The 24,985-nt window shown below is 34.4% G+C and overlaps 1 protein-coding gene across 2 annotated transcripts in view; it reads right to left on the reverse strand.

Annotated features, from left to right (window-relative positions):
- LOC140447232 (probable E3 ubiquitin-protein ligase HERC1) overlaps positions 1-24,985 on the reverse strand; it is a 90,645-nt gene that overhangs the window by 37,499 nt on the left and 28,161 nt on the right. For both annotated transcript variants that reach the window (XM_072539767.1, XM_072539766.1), the window contains exons 14-18: positions 22,075-22,335; positions 17,557-17,733; positions 16,089-16,385; positions 11,151-11,496; positions 4,671-5,254 (exon numbers count right to left, since the gene is read on the reverse strand). In XM_072539767.1, the coding sequence (XP_072395868.1) occupies positions 4,671-5,254; positions 11,151-11,496; positions 16,089-16,385; positions 17,557-17,733; positions 22,075-22,335 (1,665 nt within the window). The remainder of the gene's footprint in view (positions 1-4,670; positions 5,255-11,150; positions 11,497-16,088; positions 16,386-17,556; positions 17,734-22,074; positions 22,336-24,985) is intronic.

Here is a 24,985-nt window from a genome sequence, read left to right on the forward strand (position 1 = left end):
CTTGCAAACAATCCGGACAGTTATTGAAAAAACAATAGAGTACAACATACCACTACATCTGGCATTTGTCGATTATCACAAAGCATTCGACAGTATCGAGAAATGGGCTTTCTTAACAGCATTGGACGACGCCAGAGTAGATTCAAGATATGCTGCCCTCCTTAAGAATATATACGATGATGCTACTTTTCACGTAAAAATAGATGATGATCTGGAAACTATGAAAATAGACCTTGGCAAAGGCGTGAGACAGGGTGACACCATCTCACCCAAGTTATTTACTTTGGCATTAGAAAATGTCTTCAAAAAACTAAATTGGGTCGAAAAGGGATTAAAAATAGATGGAGTATATCTTAACCATTTGCGTTTCGCAGACGACATAGTACTAATAAGCACAGATATCCATGAACTAAAATCAATGCTACAAGATTTAAATCACAAATCGAATCAAATAGGATTAAAAATGAATCTCGACAAAACAATGATATTAAGCAACAGCCTAGAAAATATCACGACAATATCTAGGACATGCAATTAAAAACGAAAAGGAAAATCAAACCCTAGAAATTAAAAGAAGGACACAATTATCATGGGCTGCTTTTGGGAAGTTGAGCTTCATTTTAAAAGACAGAAAAATCCCAATACACTTAAAACGAAAAACCTATGACACTTGTATACTACCAGTTGCAACTTATGGATTGGAAACTATGGCAATAACAAGAAAAATGGCAGAACAATTAAGAGTAAAAAAATTTATTAAAATCCTTTGTAAAAGGTATATATTTAAAAACCCAAACGGGCTGTGTTAGACAGAACGTTTTCGGAATACATCATTCCATCATCGGTGTCTAGGAGTACATGAATGTAGCCACTAAATATATGGGTAAAAACCCGTTAACAAATAATTAGTTACATTTGTTAGACATTATATCTTATAAATACTTATGATGTTAAAGTTACCGTTGGATTAGGTAACATGGCGACATATGACTCCACGTTGAAGTTGCAAGTCCTGAGACGGTGTGTCTACGAGGACTTTATGGAAGCAACTGAGTTGTTACCTAATCCAACGGTAACTTTAACATCATAAGTATTTATAAGATATAATGTCTAACAAATGTAACTAATTATTTGTTAACGGGTTTTTACCCATATATTTAGTGGCTACATTCATGTACTCCTAGACACCGATGATGGAATGATGTATTACGAAAACGTTCTGTCTAACACAGCCCATTTGGGTTTTTAAATATATACCTTTTACAAAGGATTTTAATAAATTTTTTTATTATATGGTATACAGCCAAATACAGGAACGTAGATTCCTTGTGGAAATTAAGAGTAACTCAACGGGCCATGGAGAGGGCCATGTTAAATATAAGCCTCAGAGACAAAATTCCTAACACCGAAATACGTCGAAGAACTAAAGTAACCGACATCATGGAAAAAATAGCGACATTGAGATGGCAATGGGTAGCACAGGTAGCAAGACAAGACACCAACAGATGGTCTCATAAAGTGACATTCTGGAGACCTCGAGAAACAAAAAGAAGCGTGGGAAGACCCAAAAAGAGATGGATATACGATATAACAGCTGTAGCTGGAAAGCAATGGATGAGAATTGCAAAAGATAGGGAAGCGTGGAAACAATTGGAGGAGGCCTATGTCCAACAATGGATGAATGGAGGCTGAAGAAGAAGAAGAAGAAATTTGCTGTTGTAACCATGCATTTTGTCTTTTTTGGGCCAAATTAATATCTTAAATTTTCTGGGGGTTATATTAAATTGGTGCAGCATACGTTGTAAATCATCTTCACTTTGAGAGAGTAGTACTGCGTCATCTGCATAGCAGACTATTTTAAGTTGTTTTTCTCCGATTTGGTATCCTTTTTTAGTTCTTACTTTTTTTATTATTTCATCCATAATCAGGTTGAACAATAGAGGACTCAGGGAATCTCCCTGTCTTATTCCATTGACAGCTTCAATAGGATCGGTTAGTTCTTCTTCTACTTTTACTTTTATTGTGTTGCTTTGGTAGATATTTTCGATCGTTTTAATTATTCCTAGAGGTATCTCTCTTACGTACACTAAGTGGATCTTCTTCTTCTTGTGCCACTCGTATCGGAGATTGGAAATCATCAAGGCTATCCTGACCTTGTTTACAGCTGACCTAAAGAGTTCATTAGTGGTACAGCCAAACCACTCTCTCAAATTACGCAGCCATGACATTCTTCTACGGCCTGGATTCCGTTTTCCTTCTATTTTTCCTTGCATTATATTTTGAAGTAATGCGTATTTATGTCCTCTCATCAAGTGACCCAAATATTTGAGTTTTCTTCGTTTGATCGTTGACAAAATTTCTGGGTCTTTTCCTATCCTTCGCATTACTTCGCATACCGTATAATAGCGTGTTAAATACGTAGCCCCTTAGAATTCTTAATCGGAGAGGGATGCCCTATCCTGTATTCTATTCAACATCACATTAGAGAAAATAATTAGGAAGTCAAAAGTCAACACCAGAGGAACAATAATAACAAAAAGTGTACAAATATTGGCATTTGCAGATGATGTTGATATCATAGCCAGAAGCGAAAGAGAGATGATAGAAGCATTTAATGCAATAGAAAGAGCGGCACAAAACAGTGGCCTAAACATTAATGAAATAAAAACCAAATACATGAAGGTCAGTAAATCGACAGGCCAAAGAAACCTACAGAATCTGACAATAGGAGACTATAACATCGAAAGCGTGAAAAATTTTACATACCTAGGTTCACTAGTTACCGCAGATAACAATGTCAGTGAAGAAGTTAAGAGAAGAATACATATCGCTAATAAAACATATAATGGACTAATTAAACATATAAGATCTAACAACATCACAAGAAACACCAAATGCAAAATATACAAAACCCTGATAAAACCGGTCCTTGTATATGCATCAGAGACATGGACACTATCGAAAAGCGATGAAAACCTATTAGGCACATTTGAACGAAAAATCCTTAGACACATATATAAGGGGGTAAAGGAAAATGACATATGGTGCAGAAGATATAACTTTGAACTGTACACAGCATACAACGAACCCGAGATCATAACATCCATAAAGATCGGACGTCTGCGCTGGATGGGCCATGTTGAACGAATGTTGGAGACTGAAACACCAAAACATATTATGAGACAAACACCAGTAGGAAGAAGGTCAAAGGGAAGACCCAAACTTAGATACATGGAACAAGTGGAACAAGATCTGAAAACACTTAAGATTACCAACTGGAAAAACAAAGCAAGGAACAGAACAGAATGGCGGAAAATCCTAGAACAAGCCAGGACCCAGAAAGGGTTGTCGAGCTACTGATGATGATGATGCCCATATCTCTGTTGCAGAAGAATTTCCTCACCTTTATGAAAGTGGCCCTGGCAATTTCGATACGTCTTTTAATTTCATTGTTTTGGTCTCCAGTTTCGTTTATTGAAGTACCCAAATATTTGTAAGTGGATAACGTCTTTTAATTTGACGAGGTCAAGTGCCTTCTTAAGGTCTACGAAACGTAGATATGCCGGTTTGTTGTATTCCAATGATTTCTCTTGCACTTGGCTCATTATAAATATAGTGTTGGTGCATGATCTTCCCGACCTAAAACCTAGTTCTTCTGCTAGTGTTATAATTTCATTCAGTTTATTTGTTTTCACTTTGGTTGTTAATTTTAGTGTTGTGTTTAATAAATTAATTCCTCTGTAATTTTCCGGGTCCGATTTGTCTCTCCTTTTGAATAGAGGTATTAGGATGCTTGATCTCCATTCTTGAGGAATTCTTTTTGATCTAATTCTTAGAATGATTTTTGGGGCCGTAAATGAAAATGGGATATGGCGTCGAAGATACAACTTTGAACTATATCAGTTATACACCGATCCAGATATTGTGAAATTCGTTAAAGTGCAGAGACTTAGATGGGCTGGACACATTGCTAGGATGTCAGATCACGAATACACGAAGATATTAACATTTTCAAAACCAGAGGGCACAAGAAGTGGAGGACTACGAAGAAGATGGATTGATGATGTGGAAGAAGACCTACAAATTCTAAGGGTCAGAAGATGGAAGGTAGTTGCCAGGAATCGACAGGAGTGGCGACTTCTTTGTGAGCAGACCAAGATCCACAACGGATTGTCGAGCCACTTATGATGATGATGAATCCATATATTGGCTTATATGCAATGAAAACACTTTTATTTCTGATTACTACGGTTTAAATATTTATTTATTGTAGGTCATTGGACAACCTGTAGGTTTCCAAAAACTGGAAAATCATGTTCATAAATGTTTACTCAGTTTTTAAAATGCAATAAATGAAATAAAAGAGAAGTATAAAAACGTTCATTGTAATGTTAGCCATTTTCAAATTCTTATAACCGACGTAATTTTGGCTCATATGATTTGGTTCATCTACTTTAGTACGAATGATGGCAATGTACAAAGATCCAGCGGATCTACTGTAACTTTTTTGACATATTATCTCAAATATATGTTTTAAAATTCATCTAGAATATTTCAAGTGAATCGCTAGAGAAATGTATCGGTGAAGGAGACAGTATACCCGGAAAACAATATATTATTACGAAAAAATAATAATTATAAATTCATTTTCTGATTAGAAACGATCTTACCTTCGTTTACAGCATTTGTAACAGGTAGGCTGATGGCAGAATTCTCCAAATCACCGACGTTTTGAGATATGCTCTTTTTTTCTTCAGACGTCCGGCTTTTAACAAAACTCATATGTAATAGTGATTGTACACGTTCGACATCAGCAATCATTATAATATGACACAATTTGCATTGATCTATACTTTTTTCAACAATAGCATGCATGATCTTCCTCAAGCAGTCCATATCGTCAGATTGCGTTGTAGCATTAGATAGAAAGAGTTCCGTAAACGACGAAGATGTTATAAATATGCCTAAAACTTTCAAAGCCGCAAATTGAAGGAATGTGAGTTTGAGAGTTTCTTCTTCGAGATCTAATAAACGTTTTTCCAACAGATTCGTTTGTAAAGCTTCACTGTCGTCTATCGTTTTTGCATCTCCACCGTCTACTATCTTCGACTCGCTTTGAGAACCAGCTATTTTTTCTGTGCTTAATCTTTTAACTTCGCCCATTATACTGGACACGATTTCATTTGTGAGGGACTCCATCGTTCTCGGTCGATCGTTCGGGTTTTGGTTGTGAATCTGTGAATCTGAACTGGATCTGCAATATAAAATTAGACTGTAAAAACATTAACATACGAATAAAAAAAATTAAAAGTGACAGAAAAGAAGGGCTTCACCATACCCAAGAAAAAGATCCAACCAAAAGTCTTCTTCTTCTTCTCGTAGCACTACAACCCGGGGTGGGTTTTGGCTGACTGCACAACTTGCTTCCATCTTGAGCGGTCGTCCATAATAGTTGGGTCAGTGGGTAGCCCCATTGTTCTTAGATCTGACCATATATTGTCTCTCCATCGCATTCGTGGACTTCCTAAGGGCCTTCTTCCTGTGAGGGCTTCCTCTCATATTAACTTGGCAAGGCGGTTATTAGGGAGTCTATGAATATGGCCAGCCCATCTTAGACGTTGGGATTTAATCTCTTGGACTATATCGCTCGCTCTATACATCTGCTTGACGTCAGCATTTGTTCTCATTCGGTATTGGTTGCTATTAATGTCGTGATAAGGCCCAAAGATTCTTCTGAGGATTTTCCTCTCAAAACTAAGTTTTCTTTCAGTTTCTTTGGTCAGGGTCCACGTCTCACACACTTACATGAGCAATGGTCTAATCACCGTTTTATATATTCTAATCTTTGATGTTCGTGTTAGGCTTTTAGATTTAATAGTATTGTGGAGGCTATACATACATCTGTTTGCTGCCTGAATTCTTCCTTTAATCTCTTCCGCGATATCGTTATCTGCAGTGATTGTTGCTCCGAGATATTTAAAACTCTCCACTCTTTCATAAAGATAACGAAACGTTGTTTAAACGATAATACAACAACGTTGTTTAAACGAAAATACAACAACGTTGTTTAAACGATAATACAACAACGTTGTTTAAACGATAATACAACAACGTTGTTTAAACGATAATACAACAACGTTGTTTAAACGATAATACGACAACGTTGTTTAAACTTTCCGGTGACAATATCCTTGCGATGTTAGATTTCCACCGCTCTGGGACAACTGGAGTTAAGATTTTCACCAAAAAAAACAGACATTTATTTATTTACACTTTAAATGTACAAACTTTTAACGGCTTTACCATTGGAAGAGGTCACGGCTTGCGGCCTCACATAATGACTCTCAGCAAAATGTTCTGAATTAACTGTCGATTGAAAATAGAATGCTTTTAAATACACCTTCTACAAGGTCTGTTTACAATAACAATAATATGAAATAACATAACATGTTTAATAACTGAAGACTCGAGTGGATAAAGGAGGTAACTAAAAAAATTATACAATGGAGAAAAAGTAGATCAAAGTTTTAATTTTTAAACATACTGAAGTTGCGTTTGTTAATTGTGCAATTGTGTTATTTTAAACGTTTTCGGTGAATATATATATATATATATATATATATATATATATATATATATAATATATTAATGTTCCATTTTATTTATAAAACTTTGTCAATTCGCTTTTTGTTTTAATGCACCGAACAATTTTTTCAATTTCCTAATTATAGAAAATATTTACTTCCCTAATGAACACTATTGATTAAACAGAATAATAATGAATTTAAAAAAACGCATAGGATATGTAATATTAACAAAAAAAAATGTGAAAGTTTACCACTGAGTTACATCCCTTTTATTTTTAATGACATCCACAATTCTTAGAGGCATAGTTTTTAACAAGTTCTGACAAAATTCTAATGTAAACGAATTCCATATTTCTGGCAATTTTTCCTTCAATTCATTGACGGACTTGGCAGGATGTTTTCTCAAAGCTTTTTTCATTTCGCGCCAGAAATTCTCTATCGGGGACAAGTCGGGACTGTTAGAAATCCATTCCAGAAGTGGTATGTGCCACAGTCTCCAATGCATTTTGAACTCTTTTTTGAGGTATGAAAACCTGCGCCGTCCTGTTGGAAAACAAAATCTTCCGCTGATGTTAAACGGTATTCCATATAAAAGAAATTCTTCTAAAATATTCAAATATTTGTCCGTGTTTACAATCCCATCGATAAAATTTAACTTTCCCAGACCTTTAGACGAAATGCTGCAACAGATCATGACAGATACAGCAAATTTGACTTTTCTCTTCAGACAGTCGGGGTGGAAAGCTGCATTTTTTATGCAAATGACGCGACTCCTACGGTATCCAACACACACTTCAAATCGGGACTCATCACTCCATTGTATTGAATCTCATTGCGACTGAGTCCAATATTTATGTTCTTTTGACCATCTTAGTCTATTTTTCTTTTGTTGCAATATTAAAAGTGGCTTTTCCTTAGCCTAAAATAAAATGACATTTATTGAAAACAACTCGTACTAATTTTTTCAACCATAAAACTTACTTTGTAAGTACCAAATCCTAATTTGTGGGCCTCTCGGTGACATGGTGATCTAGAAACGTGTCTTCCAATAACGTCACTCCATAAAACGCTTAACTCCATATAATTTGCTCGTCGATTTTTCAGTATAATGCGTCTTAATGTCCTTCGATCTGCTTCGATTATTTTACTTTTTCGTACATTTCTCGGTTTTGTGACAACCGAAACTGTATGTTCTGACTATATTTCTTACACTATAGCATGACAATTGCAAGATATTTGCGATTTCTTTACCTCATCAATAACTTTACCTCGACCCACTGTACAATCCACAAATTTTTTTATTGTTGAAAATAAATAAAAAAACCATAAGGGTAATGTGTTTAATAAATATTAATAAAAATGCGATATTAATTAATATGGGACCTTATAAAAACATGCAGAGTATAATTTGTTTATGGTAATCGACTTAAACTGCAAATTCCATAGGTGGGCCAACTGATATTGGAAGGGGCTCGTAGTTGTTATTTAAGAAAAGGGTTAAGTCGAGGTAAAGTAAAGTAAACGAGCTGAATACATTTATTTTATTTAAACAAGTTGTAAAACAAATAAGCTTCTCAAGTAGTCACACGTTTTCATTAAAAAATGTTTAATTTATCAGTCATTATTTTGTTCATGTTCGGTAATAATTGTATTATAATACCATTTATTATAATACCTTTATCTTATATTATAATACTGTTACGATAAATAATGACGCATAATATGACTCAAAACTGTAAACATGTTTTTCTAATAAGTATTTTTTTAGTAGGCAATATCCAAGGGACCCCTACGCTAAAACCAGTTCCATAGCCTGTAACAGTCGTTACTTATACTGTATTGATACTAAAATAATTTCAGAGATGTAGTATGGGTTGCCTAACTTTAAGTGTTCATTTGCCCATTAAGTGTGTATTTTTAATAATTTAAGTTGTCACTCTGATCTAATTTGGTACCATTGCGAACCAAAAGAGATGACAGGAGATTAGGGGAAGTGGAAATTGGCTCTTCTTGGTTAATTAACTGTGAATTAAAATTCACTTTTGATCTAGAGTTTGAAGTGGTACACAACGGTGGTAGTTAGCGAAAGAAAATCCAATTAATGCATAGAATTTCCTTCACTTCAAGAAGTTAAATATTCCAAATAGAACCATAATAATTTAATTGACGGTGTTTTCGCAAACTCGGGAAGGTGAAGTGAGATTTCTAGCACGGAATTAAGTAGCTATCTGGTAAATAATAATTTTTTATATTATAAACATTAGAGTATTTTATCTATATCCTATTATTCAGATTCATTATTTCATATTTTAATATAGTATTTTGTCCAAGGCCATTATATTTTTACTCTATGTGAAGCAAGGTCACGCTACATCCGATTGGATGGGTTTTTTTATCTACCATAATTATCTTTTTGCTCCGGTTTCTTATGCTGAAAGAAACTTTCCTCACTTCTTCTTTGATTTCTTTTTATCAATATTGAGATTAGAAGTAACGGGGAATTGTTTTCAGCCACCTACCATGGAATTATAAATTTCCCTCAGAACATCGGAGGGAGAGTACCACTTCAACTCTATTAGAATCAGGGTCATTGGGACAAGCCACAGGGGGTATTGTCTACTCCACCCTCATTTTTTCTCCAGCCTGCACCTAGAGGTAGGGCAGGACAGTAATCATCAGAACTGAGCCAATTAGCACCAGCTCCGTGCTAATTTCGGATCTCCAGGAGGACTTCGCTGGGACACCGAAGCCATTCGGGAGTATCCTTCCAGACAACTGTTTCACCGAGGAGGACAGTTGGTTTTTGATTCAGAACTATATATATATATATCTTGTTTCACCAGTTATAGTTTTTTTATAACATATATATATATATATATATATATATATATATATATATATATATATATATATATATATATATATTAATTAATATAACTCCCCTTGGTGTAAGGTATCGGTAAGTTTGAGCTCAAATTCTACCCAGAGATTATCTTCCATTGTTTTTTGTATTAACCATTTATTTCATTATTAACTTTAATTATTTTATTATTTGTTTATTTAACTAATTTGTTATATTTCATCTTGCGTTATTAACTCCGGTTATTATCCCTTCAGGATAATATACCGTTTCAATTGTTTAACTTGGCTTGTTCCCATTTATATATATTATTTTGTTTTTATGTGCATTTAGAGTTGTTTAACAATATTGTTGGTCATATTGTAGGTAAGTTTGATATATTTACTTGGCTATACGTTCTTCCAATGTTAGCATTATTTTGTTTAAGGTTGTTTTTTTAACCTAGATGTAGGTTGTACACTCTATATCAGAGTTATTCTGTCTAGTTTTCAACTCTTTATTATAGTTGTTTTCAACATTCTTTTTTTTTAAATATTATATTGTGAAATTTTCATATACTTTTTGGTAACTTAGAGATTGTCAAAATCTAAGAAGTTATATTTAATAAACTTGAATTTGTTTTGCATATAATTTTTTTTTATTAATATTTCCTTACCTTTTTACATTTACAGCATTTTTGTTTATTACATCAACTTTAATTAATATTAGCAGTATACGATACCTGGAAGAGTGACCGTTACTCTTTTTAGAGTAGTATCCCTCTTCTGGCGCCCTCAATTTGTTTTCTTTGTTAATTTTCATTATATCTATTCATTTTTCTTATCTTCTTTTCTATCTATCATACATATTTTCCTGATTTACTGTCTTTAAAAGGCATGCAAATTGGCCGTATCCATCCTTGAGTTTCTAGTGGTCATTCTCTTGCCTACATTGCTAGCCTAGCCACATTCCGTTCAATTTTTTTTTTTCATACTTCTTTACTTAATTGTTATCTATTTTATCCCATATATATAGACCACTCTTCTTATACCTCTCTCCTCCTACACACCCCAGTATTTTGCTACAAGCCGTCGACCGAATTCTAGTAAATTCGGTGCTCAGCTGAAAGACCAGTCCTTGAGTGACCTTCTCGTCTAGTCGATGGAATTCCGTTTTAATGGAGAAAGTCATCGATCTTTCTAGATAACGGGTATTTAGTATATATGGGACATTTTATGTAGAGAGTTTTCAGTTTTTGAATAACAGTTAGTCTTTGAACATGAAGTCGAGTTTTTAGATCGAGATATAATTATTATACGCGGAAATAAATATAAATAAATATTGCGATAAATTAGTGAATATTTTAATAAAGACTTTAATAAATTTGTAAGTGTTATAAATAGGACCTTTGATAATAAATAAAGACAATAAATTAGATTAATAAAAATATAACAATACTAATTATAGTTGACATATATTTTTGATCTTACAAACTCTTAGTTTGAAGCACCGTAGGCTACTCGAATTGCTCTTACACTTTGCTTAATGCAGAATTAGTAAGAGCAAAAATTTATTGATCCATTTTTCTCAATTAAAACGTGATCGATTTTATTCTTGATATTTCCACGTGGGGCCTCAAAGTTGTTTTGTGAACATTTCTGTTTTTTTTTTAATAATTACATACAAATAAATTACTTTGACATAAATATTACAAAATTATTTACCTTAATTGTTCCGGTGCAGGATGCTTCTGTGCCCTATTCGGATACAACAATAATTGTTCATCTTCCGTAAGATCGAACACTGGCATAGATATTTCATTGGTAATGCCGCTCAGTCTTGCTACTTGGAGTAAAACTTTGGGTGCTACGCCAGTAAACTTGTTTATAGCAAAAGGAATAGGTTCAACGAACTCCAGATTGGAGAGTGAAACGTCAGAGACTCCTCCGTCTGATTCCCATTGAACGTTCACAGTTGTGATACCCTTTTTGAGGATACCGAGAACTATTGCTTTTTTTCCAGTGGTTTTGTGTTTGCATATACCTCCCATGCGCATACCCTGATCTTGTCCTAAAAGACACAAAATCTGAAATATCTAAATTGACTAAAATTTTTTTTTAAATTAACTGCTATATTTTTTTAGATTAAAACAGAATTATGATTAGAATATTTTATATTTTTCGTTTATATACAGGGTGTCTCAGAGTAGATTTCCACAGAGAACATGCGGATTTTATTTCTTAAATAACACGTCGGTTAGATGTTGACCATCTCGCTCCTACCACTCTTGCAATCTGGATCGCAAATTGAGAAAGACGCACTCACACATATTCACTGTAATCAGAAACTAATCACAGAAAAAAATCTAAAGGAGTAAGGTCAGGAGATCTTGGGGGAAAACGGATATCACCATTTTGTGAAATCAGTGTGCCTGTAAAAAATTTCTGTTAGGGCGTTTATTGAAGTGTTCGGCGTAACACCGTCTTGCAATTCTGGACGTAGCCAATTCCGCAACATGGCAGTGTATAGTGCACTGTTGTAAGTTAGCGTGCGTCCCCTAGCATCTTCAAAAAAGTAGGGTCCGATGATCCCCGATGCAGACATGCCACAACAAACGGTCATCTTTCTCGAATGGAACTGCTTCTGGTGTAATTCATGTGGATTTTCAGGACACCAGTAGCGAGCATTGTGCTTGTTGACATATCGATTAATGTGAAAGTGAGCCTCGTCACTGAAAATGATCCCTTTTAAGCCACCGTCATCCCAAAAATGAGTCATCATCTCCTCAGAAAAATTTTTCCTCAGTAAGTGATCAGTTTCTTTCAAATATTGGCTGAACTGAACTTTGTAAGGGTGAAAACTTGAATCCTTCTTTAAAATACGCTGGATACTAGCGCGAGACAAATTTAGCGCTTGTGCATGTTTGCGAAGTAAACGCAATATTGACACTAGTTCGAATAGCTTTGGTTTGCCTGGATGTTTCAACATTTGTAACATTTTTTTTTTCTCTAAATTTCTTTACCCATGCGTGCACTAACATCGCGGATGGTGCAGCACCCACGCGTATAATATTGTACCGCGCACAAAATGCCGCCGAGCAACTGCATAGAAATCGTTGGCTTTAAAATAAGCCTCAACCATGTAGGCATGCTGCGTCTTCGTCCACTGTTCCATGGTAACTGAAATCCGCACGTGTCGGCTACACGGCTGACGTACTGTTTCCATGAAATTTCGAACAGGGTCGGCGTAAGGTAAGTTTAATTACTAAAATCTACTCTGAGACACCCTGTATATCGTTTTCAATTTCAATTCGGAAATCGTTCTAAAAATTCAACGTATAGGCAAGTTTCAGAAAAAGATGCTCTTTTAATCTGGAACAATTTCAGCTTGATATTGATATTTAATCAGCATAAAAATAGTTGATAAAGTAATGTACGTTATATACATTTGACGTAAATCGCGAGCCCCGTTTATAATTTTATTCTTCTTCTTATTGCGCCGTCTCCTTTCGAAGGTTGGCGATCCAAATGGCAATTGTATCTTTGTAAATTGCTGCACGAAAGATTTCTCTGAATGAGCGGTTAAACCATCTCATCGGGTCTTTCAACCACGAGTTCTGGCGTCTTCGAACTGATCTTTTGTCCTGCACGTTACCTTATAATATTATTTGGAGTAATTCATATATTTCACCTCTCAACACATGACCCAAGTTTTTTTTTGTCTCTCTTTAATTATGTTGAATAATTCCTTTTGTTTACTTACTCGTCGAAGTATCTTACCATTGGTAACTTTTTGTATCCATGGAATTCTCAGCATCCATCTGTATATCTACATTTCAAAGGCATCTATTATTTTTCTGTTTCAGAGTCCATTGTCCAATTTTCACAGCCATACAGCAAAACAGAGAAAAAATAACATCTGATCATTCGAAATCTGAGCTTTAGACTAAGCTCTAATCTTCTAAAAAATGTTTTCATGTTCATGGGTATTTTCCTCGCTTGTTCGATTCTTGATAGTATCTTATTATTGCCTATTTATTCATTGGCCTCTTTCGATGTATTCATAAATAATAATTTTGTAAATATTAAAGACCCAACAGACTCTCTATTCGACCATTGCCTATCAGTCTGTCAATCTGTGAAATAACTCTTTAGGGAAAAGTCCTATTTATACTGTAACAAGCTCTCTGACTAATAGAATTCACAGCTCAGGCATAGAATAAATGGACCACCGGAGTGATGACGTAGATTTTATTGACATCTGTCAGTTTCACTTTCCAAACAAACCTTGTTTAGTGTGGATAATTTGTATTTTTAGTTGTTTTTTCATTTTTTTACAGAATCTTTCCGCTTTTTGCAATATATAAGTATTCTAATAGTTACTACAACAATTATACAAGGTTGTGTAAATAATAAAGCATGTTGTTTTATAAAAATAGCAATAAAATACATGTATCAATAAAGTAAGGTTAGAATGTCTTTAATTTAAACTTTTAAACTATATTTCATAGAAACAGAACACTGAGTTATGGTATTATCGTAAAAAACACTATATTTAAAAGAAAAAGCAGCAGATGAAGCAAAATGTTAACTTTATAGAAATTAAAAAGGCTTGACATTGGACAGTTCAACTTTTGTTTGGAAAGTAATAATAACAATATGACAGCTGTGACGTCACACTCCGGCTGTCCATAACAATCAAAATGTCCACTCCCAGATGACAACCTTTGAAGTGTGTCAGCACTCGATCGCCATATTTTAAACGGAAACATAGACTCGGATTGAGAAATTTGTGACAAGCTACGACAGAACTGTATTTTACCGTAAATACCGTTGCCGTAAATAAATTAAACCGGGTTAATTTTGAGTGGCCATTCTGATTGTTTATTATTCTGTGGCTCAGGAATGTAAAGAACGTTCGTCGCCATAGTGAGCCTGCACTCAGCAGGTAAGATACGGCTTTTTCTCAGAAACCGTTTGTTATTATAATCCAGGGGCCGGTAACTAGTTTTGGGTACGGCTCAGACATATTTTGAAATAGGTTTGGGGAGGGAAGAAAAATTATACTTGTGTTCTTGAGCCAATTTTTTAAAGTTGGGTTCACGCTGGGAGTAGCTAATTCGAATAGTGTCCTCAACGTGAGCGTCTGTCAATCTTGATCGATATTTGTCCTTCAAAAAATTCATTTTTGAAAAGAGAAGTTTCACAAAGAACTGTGGAGGCAAACATAGTAGCAAGGTAAATGGCCAATTTCTTACATTTTTCATATTTCTCTGGAACATGTTTACTCCAAAATTCTTGGGTGGATGCAGTTTCATGCATTTGCAGTAAAATGTCTTCCTGTAAGTCTATAGTCTCCATTTGGAGCAAGGGCTTTGAAATGGGGAACAAATTCGCAGCAACATCGCTCCATTCTCCTGCTGGAGGAACTGCAAAAGGCGGTTTTAGGAATGCCGACAACTTTTCTACCTAGCAAAGTCTTCAAATCTTCCTGCGAATTCCTTTTTAAGACCTTCAGTGAAATCTAAAAATATTAAAACATCTATTTCTGATTCAGAATTATTCTTGTGTTCAAGGGTTGTTGGAAAGTGAATTAGTACTTGACTTGCAATGTCTTTTTTAAAAAATATCGAGCTTGCGACGGAACGAGGACACACTTCGTATCAGATCATATGTTAATGTCTCATTTTGTGGTTCAGTATTGAGCACATTTAAGTGTTGCAAAATGTCTTTCAGGGAAGCCACAGCCAACATACTTCTTTCGTTTTCCAGGAACTCCAAATGCTTTGTTGCTTCTTGGGTATTCAAGTTTTCTAAGAAGGTAGTTATTTCTTGTTTGATTTACCAAAAACGTTCAATCAATTGACCTTTACTTAGCCAGTAAACATTGTTGTACTGATGGGTCGTTTTGGTAAACTGGAACAGCGCCAGCTCTATCAGGAATCGTAAAACAATACTATTCAATCCATTCAGTCACAAATCTCCTATTTTCACTATCAATTTTACGCTTTTTACGATCCATATCGATAAAAAATAAAAATCACAAGGATCGACAATTACAAGTTAACCAAGCCAACAACACAAAAGACAACTGGCGACAGTCACAACAACACTAACTTGCTCTCAGCTCTACTACGTGAACGTAACTGCGACTAGCTGGCTAATGTCGGAGAGGCGGCAGTGTTGCCAACTCTACGTGTGGATGTCCAAGCTAAGCGGCGGCGGTGTTGCCAACTCTACGGTGGCAATCAAACGTAGGAAAAGGCTTCTAAAAATTATATTTAAAATTTATTTAATAATACATATATAAACATATATATTTATGTGATTGAAATATTAAAATAGTTTTGACAGTCCAGTTTGCAGACCAAGGCCGCCACTTGTCCACCGTTGTAATAACCGATTATACTGTAGCCAACTAAACATCTTCCCTTCGTATAACCTTCTGGCTCAGGTTTTAGTGTTAACGACTACTTACGTAGCCGGAACCAAAGGCTTTAAGTGCCCTCCGCAGCACGGTGTCGGCTTAGTTAAATTAGAAATTGATTAGGAAGGTTTTAGTAGTACAAGTTAGTTAATTAATAGATTTTAAGAAGCAATTGTACAAATAAATAAAAGTTGCATGCATTTGATTTAAGCTGAACAATATGTTGTATATTTTACCTGCGATCACTACAAGTGCTGACCAAACATTATCGCATAATTCATTAGTTTGTATTTCTGATTTTAACTCGATTATTTTCTCTTGCGTCAGACCCACGTCGTCTTCTATGTTGTGGGTGTCGATCACTGGGAAATAATTTTCAATTTTATTCAGTCTTGTAATTAAAGCTTGGTTCACGTCTTCTGTCCACGTCGGAGACACGTGTAATCTCCTAATAAGCGTAATGTAGAATTCGACAAGAACGGCGTGTAATGGAGCCAGGTTTGGTTCGCCTGGTAGCAGATCTCTTTGAGTACCTAACAAAAAATATAAACAATTAGAAAATATAGCGTAAAACAGTTGTTTTTAACAATTAGCTAATTATACATACATATATATATATATATATACATATATATATATATATATATATATATATATACATATATATATATATATATATATATATATATATATATATATATATATATATATATTATTAAATCTTCTAGCAAAAGCTGCTATCGCTTTGTTGAATTAAATGGTCAAATATAAGGCCTAGGAGGACAAATTCGTTAAACTTCCCGTGCGTGCTCGAATCGGTATCAATAAAGTGTTATGAATCATTTCGGCCTATCCCAGCCTCATCAGACACTTGGGCTGATACAAATTCAAACTCGGAAAGTCCAACGAATGTCTCCTAAAACTTCACCACTGCAGTGGTTAGCGTACAGAGGTGCCACCTGCTTTGGCGGCCGTGAACGAATGAGAGAAAAAAAAATGAAAGCATCAAAACTGTTTTAAGTATAGAAAAGGAATATGATGTACTGATAGCTACTACTGAAGATTCCACATCGATTTGACAGTCGATGATTATCAACGCAGATTAGGTTTTTGTTAATGATCTCAGCAGCAAGTGCAAAGACCGATTTTTTTTTCGATTATGTGCTTTTTGGAGATAAGGCTACATTTCACAAAAATGGAATGGTGAATCGGCATAATTTTCATTACTATGATTAGGTAATGATCGGCATTTTGAATATTTACTTAAAACTTATTTCCTCAATATCACATTCATTACATATTATTATGGTTTATATCTTGATTGGTTACTTATTGAATAAAAACAATTTTGTTATATTATCACTCAATGCTCAATACTTATTTCTACTTACAAAAATTGAATATATTCCCGAAATTTGAAGAAAACTAAAAATATCTCGGAGAATAATGAGTTTAGGTATAGTGAATGCTATATAAAAATGAAAGAGTATCATACATACAATATTTCTAAAAAATAAAATACAGGGTGGTCCATTTAAAAAAAAATGAGAAAATCGTAATTTCGTTTTGTAGTTCACCCTTGTTTTTACCTCCAAAAATTCTTTCTTTTTAAAAATTCATAAATTTTGGAGTGCCAATAATATAGTTCCCACTGAAAAGCTCTATAATTTTATCATTTACTCAGTGACATTAGCTCCAACTTACCATGAACTTTCATGTCGGTTATTTTCACTTTTTCGTCAGGATTCGTGCTATAAAACATTACGCATGGGTAAAGTTCAGTAGCATTTATGTTCTCAAAAGCCACCCGAGGCTCTTCACCGTTCTTTCCAAAACTTAACGTTTTTGCATCCATGTCCAGTACGACAGTAATATAGTCACCTAAAACGATAATTGTATTAATTCTAAAGTTATTTAGAGTAGTCTTAAAACCGAATTATTTAACAATGAACTATTTAAACTATGAAAAAGTCGCATGTATACATGAAGCTGCCTGGAAGTCCTATGATTTATCATCAGCTTTAACTTCTTAAGATAACATTTTATGAGATAGAGTGGGTCGGGTACATCTCGTATTAATTGATATTTTTAATAATATATGTCAAAGATAAGTACATAAAATTTCCCAAACGGAAGATCTAGTCTGCTACAAGACAAGCACTAGGCAACCACAATGACCGAACATGAAAAAACTTGTTTAAAAATACTTTTACACTCTGCCAGCTGATAGGATATTTTCCATTTTATCTAAACGACTTCCAGCACAATTACACAATTTTCCTCGTGAAGTAGACTGTATATTCAAATAAACTATAAAATACTAATTATATTGTTACGATAATTATGACTCATAAAAACTGTAAACATATTCTTTCTACATAATTCTATTTTGTTCTAGTGAATTCGCCGCCCTTCTTAAAGAACCGGTCTGTTGTGGGATTCCTTCTATACTATAGAAAATGTCACACTGAGAGTGCAGTACGGGTAAGATACGGCAATGCTTTTCTTATGGAGAATAAACGCGCAGGGTTGTCACTCACAGGACCGGCTTGGATAAAATGCATCTGCCGGCAGTACGAGTAAAATATTTTATATCATGTATACGTATACAGTAGAATAAAAAGGCATTGATGAGTTATTGACAACGAAAACTATGAATTTTGCATATAAAACGTCAACATGAGATATACAATTGAATCATATTCATAAGAGTAACATTTGAACACATCTTTACAAGAACAACATACAATAACTGTAGTTTTAATGTTTTACATAAAATAGAAAAAACCTACATAATTTCTAGGAAAGAATTTGGAAACTTGGAAATGATATTATTTATAGATATTATATATAATATTCAAATTTCCAATTCTTTCATAGAAATTAGATTTTTTCTATTGTATGTAAAATATTAAAAATACAGTTATGTTGTTTCTATAAATAGGTCTTCATTTCTTTTGTAAAACTTCTGCTACAAATTACCATCATTAACATAATCACCTAAATATGGCCATAAACTTGTTTGTCATAATTAGTATTTGATAAACTCCAAGCTTTCCCTATTTCACCCCCTACCCATCCTTAGGGTGAAAGTGCTTTTGGAAAACGAAACTACACTTCAAAATTTAGTCCGAGTTTCAACAGAGAGCATGGAGTCCCATAAGTTTAAATCCGGTGAATTATGTAACGGTTGCGCTAAACTCGTAGTGTTAAATGTGTTGTGTTTTTTACAAAATACGGAACAACTTAATGTAAGTGCTGCTGTAAGACGTACTTCGTTGATGACTGGTGTTAGCGAAAGAAGCATTTACAATTTCAAAAAAGAAAAAGAACAGAGTGGAACGTTGAAATCGCCAAAAAAACGTAAAAAACGAGGGTGTAAGAAGTATTCTACGGAGAATTGTTCATTGTGAATTTTTCATGAAAAATTTGCCGCCATTCTTAAAGCATATACATAACTTCATACAAGGTAATGAGAATATACAGCCGTTGTCTCTTTCTACTTTATACAGACTTCTGAAAGATATTGGATTTGTTTACAAGAAACGTGGCCGAAGAAGCATCATGGTGGAGCGAGAGGATATTATTCATTGGCGCCATAATTATTTGAGAACTATACGACGTTTGCGAAAAGACCATTGCAATATCATATATTTGGACGAATCGTGCGTTAATGTTAGAAATACGAAAAAGGATAACGCAGGCAAACAAAGCTTATTTTGCCCTCTCCCATATATTTCGGTCTAAAAGTGTCCACCGAAATACAAAGATGAGAATCTATAAAACTTTAATTCGGCCAATAGCATGTTATGGCAGCGAAGCATGGGTCCTGAAAGAAACATCCAAAAACAAACTCGACACATTCGAAAGAAAAGTACTGAGGAGAATACTAGGACCTGTGAGGGAAAACGGAATCTTCAGAATTCGATATAACAACGAGCTCTATCAACTGTATAAGGAAACACCCCTGTCAGACTTCATTAGAATACAAAGATTGCAATGGGCCGGACATGTGATACGAATGGGAGAGGATAGGCTACCAAAACGAGCACTGAACGCCAGAATGCAGGGAAAGAGACCAGTTGGAAAGCCAAGAAAGCGCTGGGAAGACACAGTAAGCAGCGACGCACAAGCACTTTTAGGAGTCCGTGTATGGAGAAGAGCAGCCACAGACAGACAAGGGTGGAGGCAAAAAATAAAGGAGGCCAAGGCTCATTTTGGGCTGTAGTGCCGTAGAAGAAGAAGTGCGTTAATGTTAGCCAATCTATAAATTACGAATGGTGCGATACTACGATACAAAACAGTAGTGATGCTTTTCTCAAAGGTTTAAGTACTGGCGTAAAAGCACCTACTAAACGAGGTCCACGATATGTTTTATTGCATGCAGGTTTTTCAGGAGGTTTCCTTCCTGGCACACAGCGTGTTTTTCTGGCAAAGAAAAATGATGGCGACTATCACGATGAAATGGATGCCGCATATTTTGAGTCGTGGTTTAAGGAGACATTAATATCAAATTTACCAAATAATGGTCGCAGGAATGTCATTGTAATGGACAATGCATCGTACCACTCCCGTAAAGAGAGATTCCCTAACAATTCCTAGAATAAAGCTGCAATCAAGGAATGGCTAGTGGAAAAAGACATTTTTTTCGAGGAGTGTTATTTGAAATCCGAGCTATTAGAAGCAGCGCGTGCTTTTAGAGATCAATACGATAAGTATCATCTTGATGAGTATGCTTCACAACATAATGTTTATATTTTAAGGCTTCCTCCATATCACTGCGAATTGAATCCTATAGAAATGGTGTGGAACCAAGTTAAGCGATATGTAGGTACCCATAATACCACTTTTAAAAACGACGAGGTACGCCAGTTGATCGACGACGGTTTCGCACGCGTCACAGAGCAAAATTGGCGCAATTATGTCACTCATGTTGTTGAGAAAACGGAAACTGAGATGTGGACTGCGGACAACCTGCAAGATGACGTAGACCAATTGATAATACACGCGAACACAGGGGAGAGTAGCGAAAGCGAATCCGACATCTCGGATGTAGAGGACGACTTAAGTATAATTAATTGAATATCTGTGAGTAACCTCGATTATTTTACACTGTATAACCAATAAAATGCATTTACCATTGGGATGGGTGCACGGAAATCGAGTTACCGGAGGTTCCACCCGGTATATTTATAGCTATCAAGAAATGTAAATTAAAATACATTTGTTAGTTTAATAAAGTATACAGTTTTATAATAAAATTCTCGCTAAAAACTTAAGGTCTTTTTATTCAAATTCATGCCTCTTATTTGGCTACTTGAAGGCAATTATTTTATCAATATATTATTTTATAATAAATAACAGAGCCCGGCGTAGAGATCTGGGTACGGTTCTGTGACTACCACTTGGACCTGTTTGTATCGCCAGTGAAAGGCGTGAAATCCGGCAATTGTGCATTCCTATATTAGCCGTACTGCACTCTCGGTGTGACATTTTCTATAGTCGAGAAGGTCACCATCCGAATTTCGAAGGGATTCTCGATTAACTGTATTTTATATTTAAAGAGGAATTTTGTTGTAAACAGTTAGTTAGTTTTTGAATATGAAGTCGAGTTTTTAGATCGAGATATAATTGTACGCGGAAATAAATATAAATAAATATTGTAATAAATTAGTGAATATTTTAATAAAGACTTTAATAAATTTGTAAGTGTTATAAATAGAACCTTTGATAATAAATAAAGACAATAAATTAGATTAATAAAAATATAACAATATTATTAAGAAGCACTGTTGGAATATCTCAAACATAAAATTACTTTGTTCCCTTTTATTTTACAAAACTGTGACAAAATAACTTTACCTTACGTCACGTCTCCCTTTAGATTTCAAACCTTTGTACGTTAACGAATGACACAAGACATTTTCAAGACATTCTCGCACTACTCTCCAAAAAATAAACATTTTTCTTAAGCGTTTTAGTTCAAGATTAATAATTATAGTGGTGAATTAACTCATTAAACAGATATTCCAATTTCCTACCAGCGTAATCGAAGGAAAATTATTGTAAATTAGTAGATTTATAAATGTTCGAAAGAATAAAATCTTAAGAAAACCAAGTTGTATTTTAATAATACGAAACTCCGAGCTTGGAAGATGTTTTACTAGGACTATTTTACGTCCCCATTCAAACACTAAGAAACGAAGCATATTTTTTACTTACCTTGTGTATAGCTTTGGAAGCTCATGTCTCTTTCGCCGTTATGATACAAACTACCACTGTAAGCTCTATACAACCACATGTCGTTTGTGGATCTGTGACTAAAATCTTTAACGGGATATTTTGAGACACCGATACACGTACCTTCATTGCCTCTATTTTCCTTTACTATAAGTATTTTCCATTGATAGCACCCTGACCTTATTGCCTGCAGTCCCAAACCGTAACCTCTACCTCCTGTACCGTGAACTAGGGTCAAGTTACCTATAATAACAGACAACAATACATGTTATTACATAGGTTATTAAAATAGGTTATTGACGTTTCAATTTGAACTTCATAAATCGTTCTCAAAACACAAAATATTAATAAATTAATGTTTATAAGTAATAATAATAAATTTTGTCGTCTACTTTAAATAATAATTTAAAGTAGACGACTTTCAAATGATATTGCCAATTTTGCTATTTTAAAGTGGACGAATTTATTGTAAGATAGTTCATTTGATTACATGAAATCAACTTTAATTTGAGTATACCCATCAGAAAAATCATAGCATTTGATTCGTCTTTAAAAAGACAACCACATGCAATGATGGCAGTAAAATTCTTCTGTTGGTGATTTCATAGTAGGAGAATTCCACTGTCACGTACGGGACATATGCACAATTTTTCCTAGATTATAATATTTGCCAATTTACACTTAGATCACAATATTTATGCATTTCATAGACTTACGTTGAAAAGACATGCAAGATGTACTTTTTAACATTTTGCAGCAAAGTTTTTAGCTGATTGTACTATACACTCATTCTCTCCTCGAGCCATCATTTTTGTTCTTACTAAGCGCTTGATGTTTCCACCAACCCCGTCTACTACACCCTTGCCATGGGAGATGGCAAAAAATTTCCAGGTAAATGTTTTTTTATATTTATTAGATAGCAACTGCAGTGTCTTCACCATGAATTTATTTTTGAATTCTGAAGAGGGACCATCACTCCAAATCACTTCTTCTAAAATTTCGGGGTCCTCTTTAATATCTTTATAAAAGATATCCAAAAACACAAACATTGTATCTTTGTCTTTGTTTTTTGTGTCAAACTGTAAGTTTTGCAGTTTCCTCCACAAATAACTGCTGCTGTAAACAAAAGGACACTTTTGCGTGACCATAACGCACTTTGTACCTCGTTCTGGTACTCGCAGCTAAAGAACATAGCAAAGTCAATCTGTAATACGCGTTATGTCCTATTCTTTTTGCCATTTTCAAACTCACTACTCTGAATTCGTTTGGTGTTTACATGGTACATCATGTGTGGCAGATATTTGACTAACATTTCATATAGGTCGCAAGTGCAGTTTCATTTATGACCAACTTAATTTTGTTGTCATCAAGTTTTTTCCACTCCTTCCAATTAACTTTACTGTCTGGATCACTTAGGAGCAACAAAAGTTTACCATTGTTACAAGTTTCGCACAGATTCTGCCAACACAGAGTTTAAGGCAGCATCACATACGACATTTTTCCAGAAGTCATTATTATACATATATTTTAAAGACTATAATTTGAACATAAAATTCTCATGAATTTTACACTTACATTGTTTAGAGGGAGTTTGTTTGAGTAACAACACATTTTTTGGCATTAAGCTACAAAATTTAGAAAAGCCAACCTTAACATTTTCATTTTTTTCCTTAAATATACTAAATGCCTCACTTAGAAACATAGTCATGTAGTGTTTCTGCAACTTCTCCTTCCTCCCATCTTTCCAAACAGTCATAACATTTTTCATCCCCGGACAGGTATACACTATGTCTGGCCGATAAAAGAAGTTGATAATTGAAGTCTCTTCAGTTCTTGGAGGCCTACTGCTTGTATCCGTTAAACTTTCTTCCATTGCATTACTAAACTGTAGACCAATGCGTTTAGCAAGACCGGTCACTACTGCTTTTTGTTTGCGAGGCGAGTTTGGTAAAGATCTTACAGTTCTCCAGACGGCTGCTGAGAAAGTCCGCTAGCAGCTATATGGTAACACAGGTGAAGAGTTATTGTTGCATAGACTGGCCTTTGAATTGCTTTGTGTCTTCCTTGCTCTCTGAAGTCTTTTTCTGTTCCTTTCAGCGAGTTTTTGGGCAGAAATTAAAAAAAAACTTATGTTTTAGCTGATCAAAAACATGATTGTCACATGTCCCGTACGTGACGTCACGTACAGGACACTTTTATAAAAAAAGTTTTATCACCAATCTGAATGTGTAAAAAATCTACAAAAATTAAGATGGTTAGTAATAACATATATATATATATATATATATATATATATATATATATATATATATATATATATATATATATATATATATATATATATACTATTTGGATGTATAGTTGGCATATTTAATAATTGACACTTGCTGTGATGAATGTGAAAAATATATTTTTTTGTCACGTACGGGACATTACAAACAGCTAAAAGTTAATATTTATTTTATAACCTTAAAAGTTGCTTGTGGTTCCTTATAATACACAGTTTTAGTAATTTATACATCAAACTTTATTATTTAATACAAATAAACAAAGAAAAATATTATAAGATACTTACCAGATAACCTCAAAGTAGTCTCAAGTAACAAACATCAACTAGAAGCTGGTGGCGCCATATTTAATTATGCTATAAACACCTGCACAATTTTTTTTTTCCAAAAAACTGATTTTTTCCACAGAGTACAAAGCTTTAATAATCTAATAACAATCATTAAAAGTCATAATACCGAATTTCATTTTTTTATGAAAATGTCTTTGTTTTCATAGAATGGCCCAGTAAATCAGGAGGAAAAAAAGGAAAAAACCTCATAATACTATCCCGACATGGTAAGTTTTTGTTTTTACATTTAGTTTCTCGATGTATCCTCGATATGTT

Source organism: Diabrotica undecimpunctata, chromosome 8 (genome assembly GCF_040954645.1).
Source record: "Diabrotica undecimpunctata isolate CICGRU chromosome 8, icDiaUnde3, whole genome shotgun sequence".
Taxonomy (NCBI): Eukaryota; Metazoa; Arthropoda; class Insecta; order Coleoptera; family Chrysomelidae; genus Diabrotica; species Diabrotica undecimpunctata.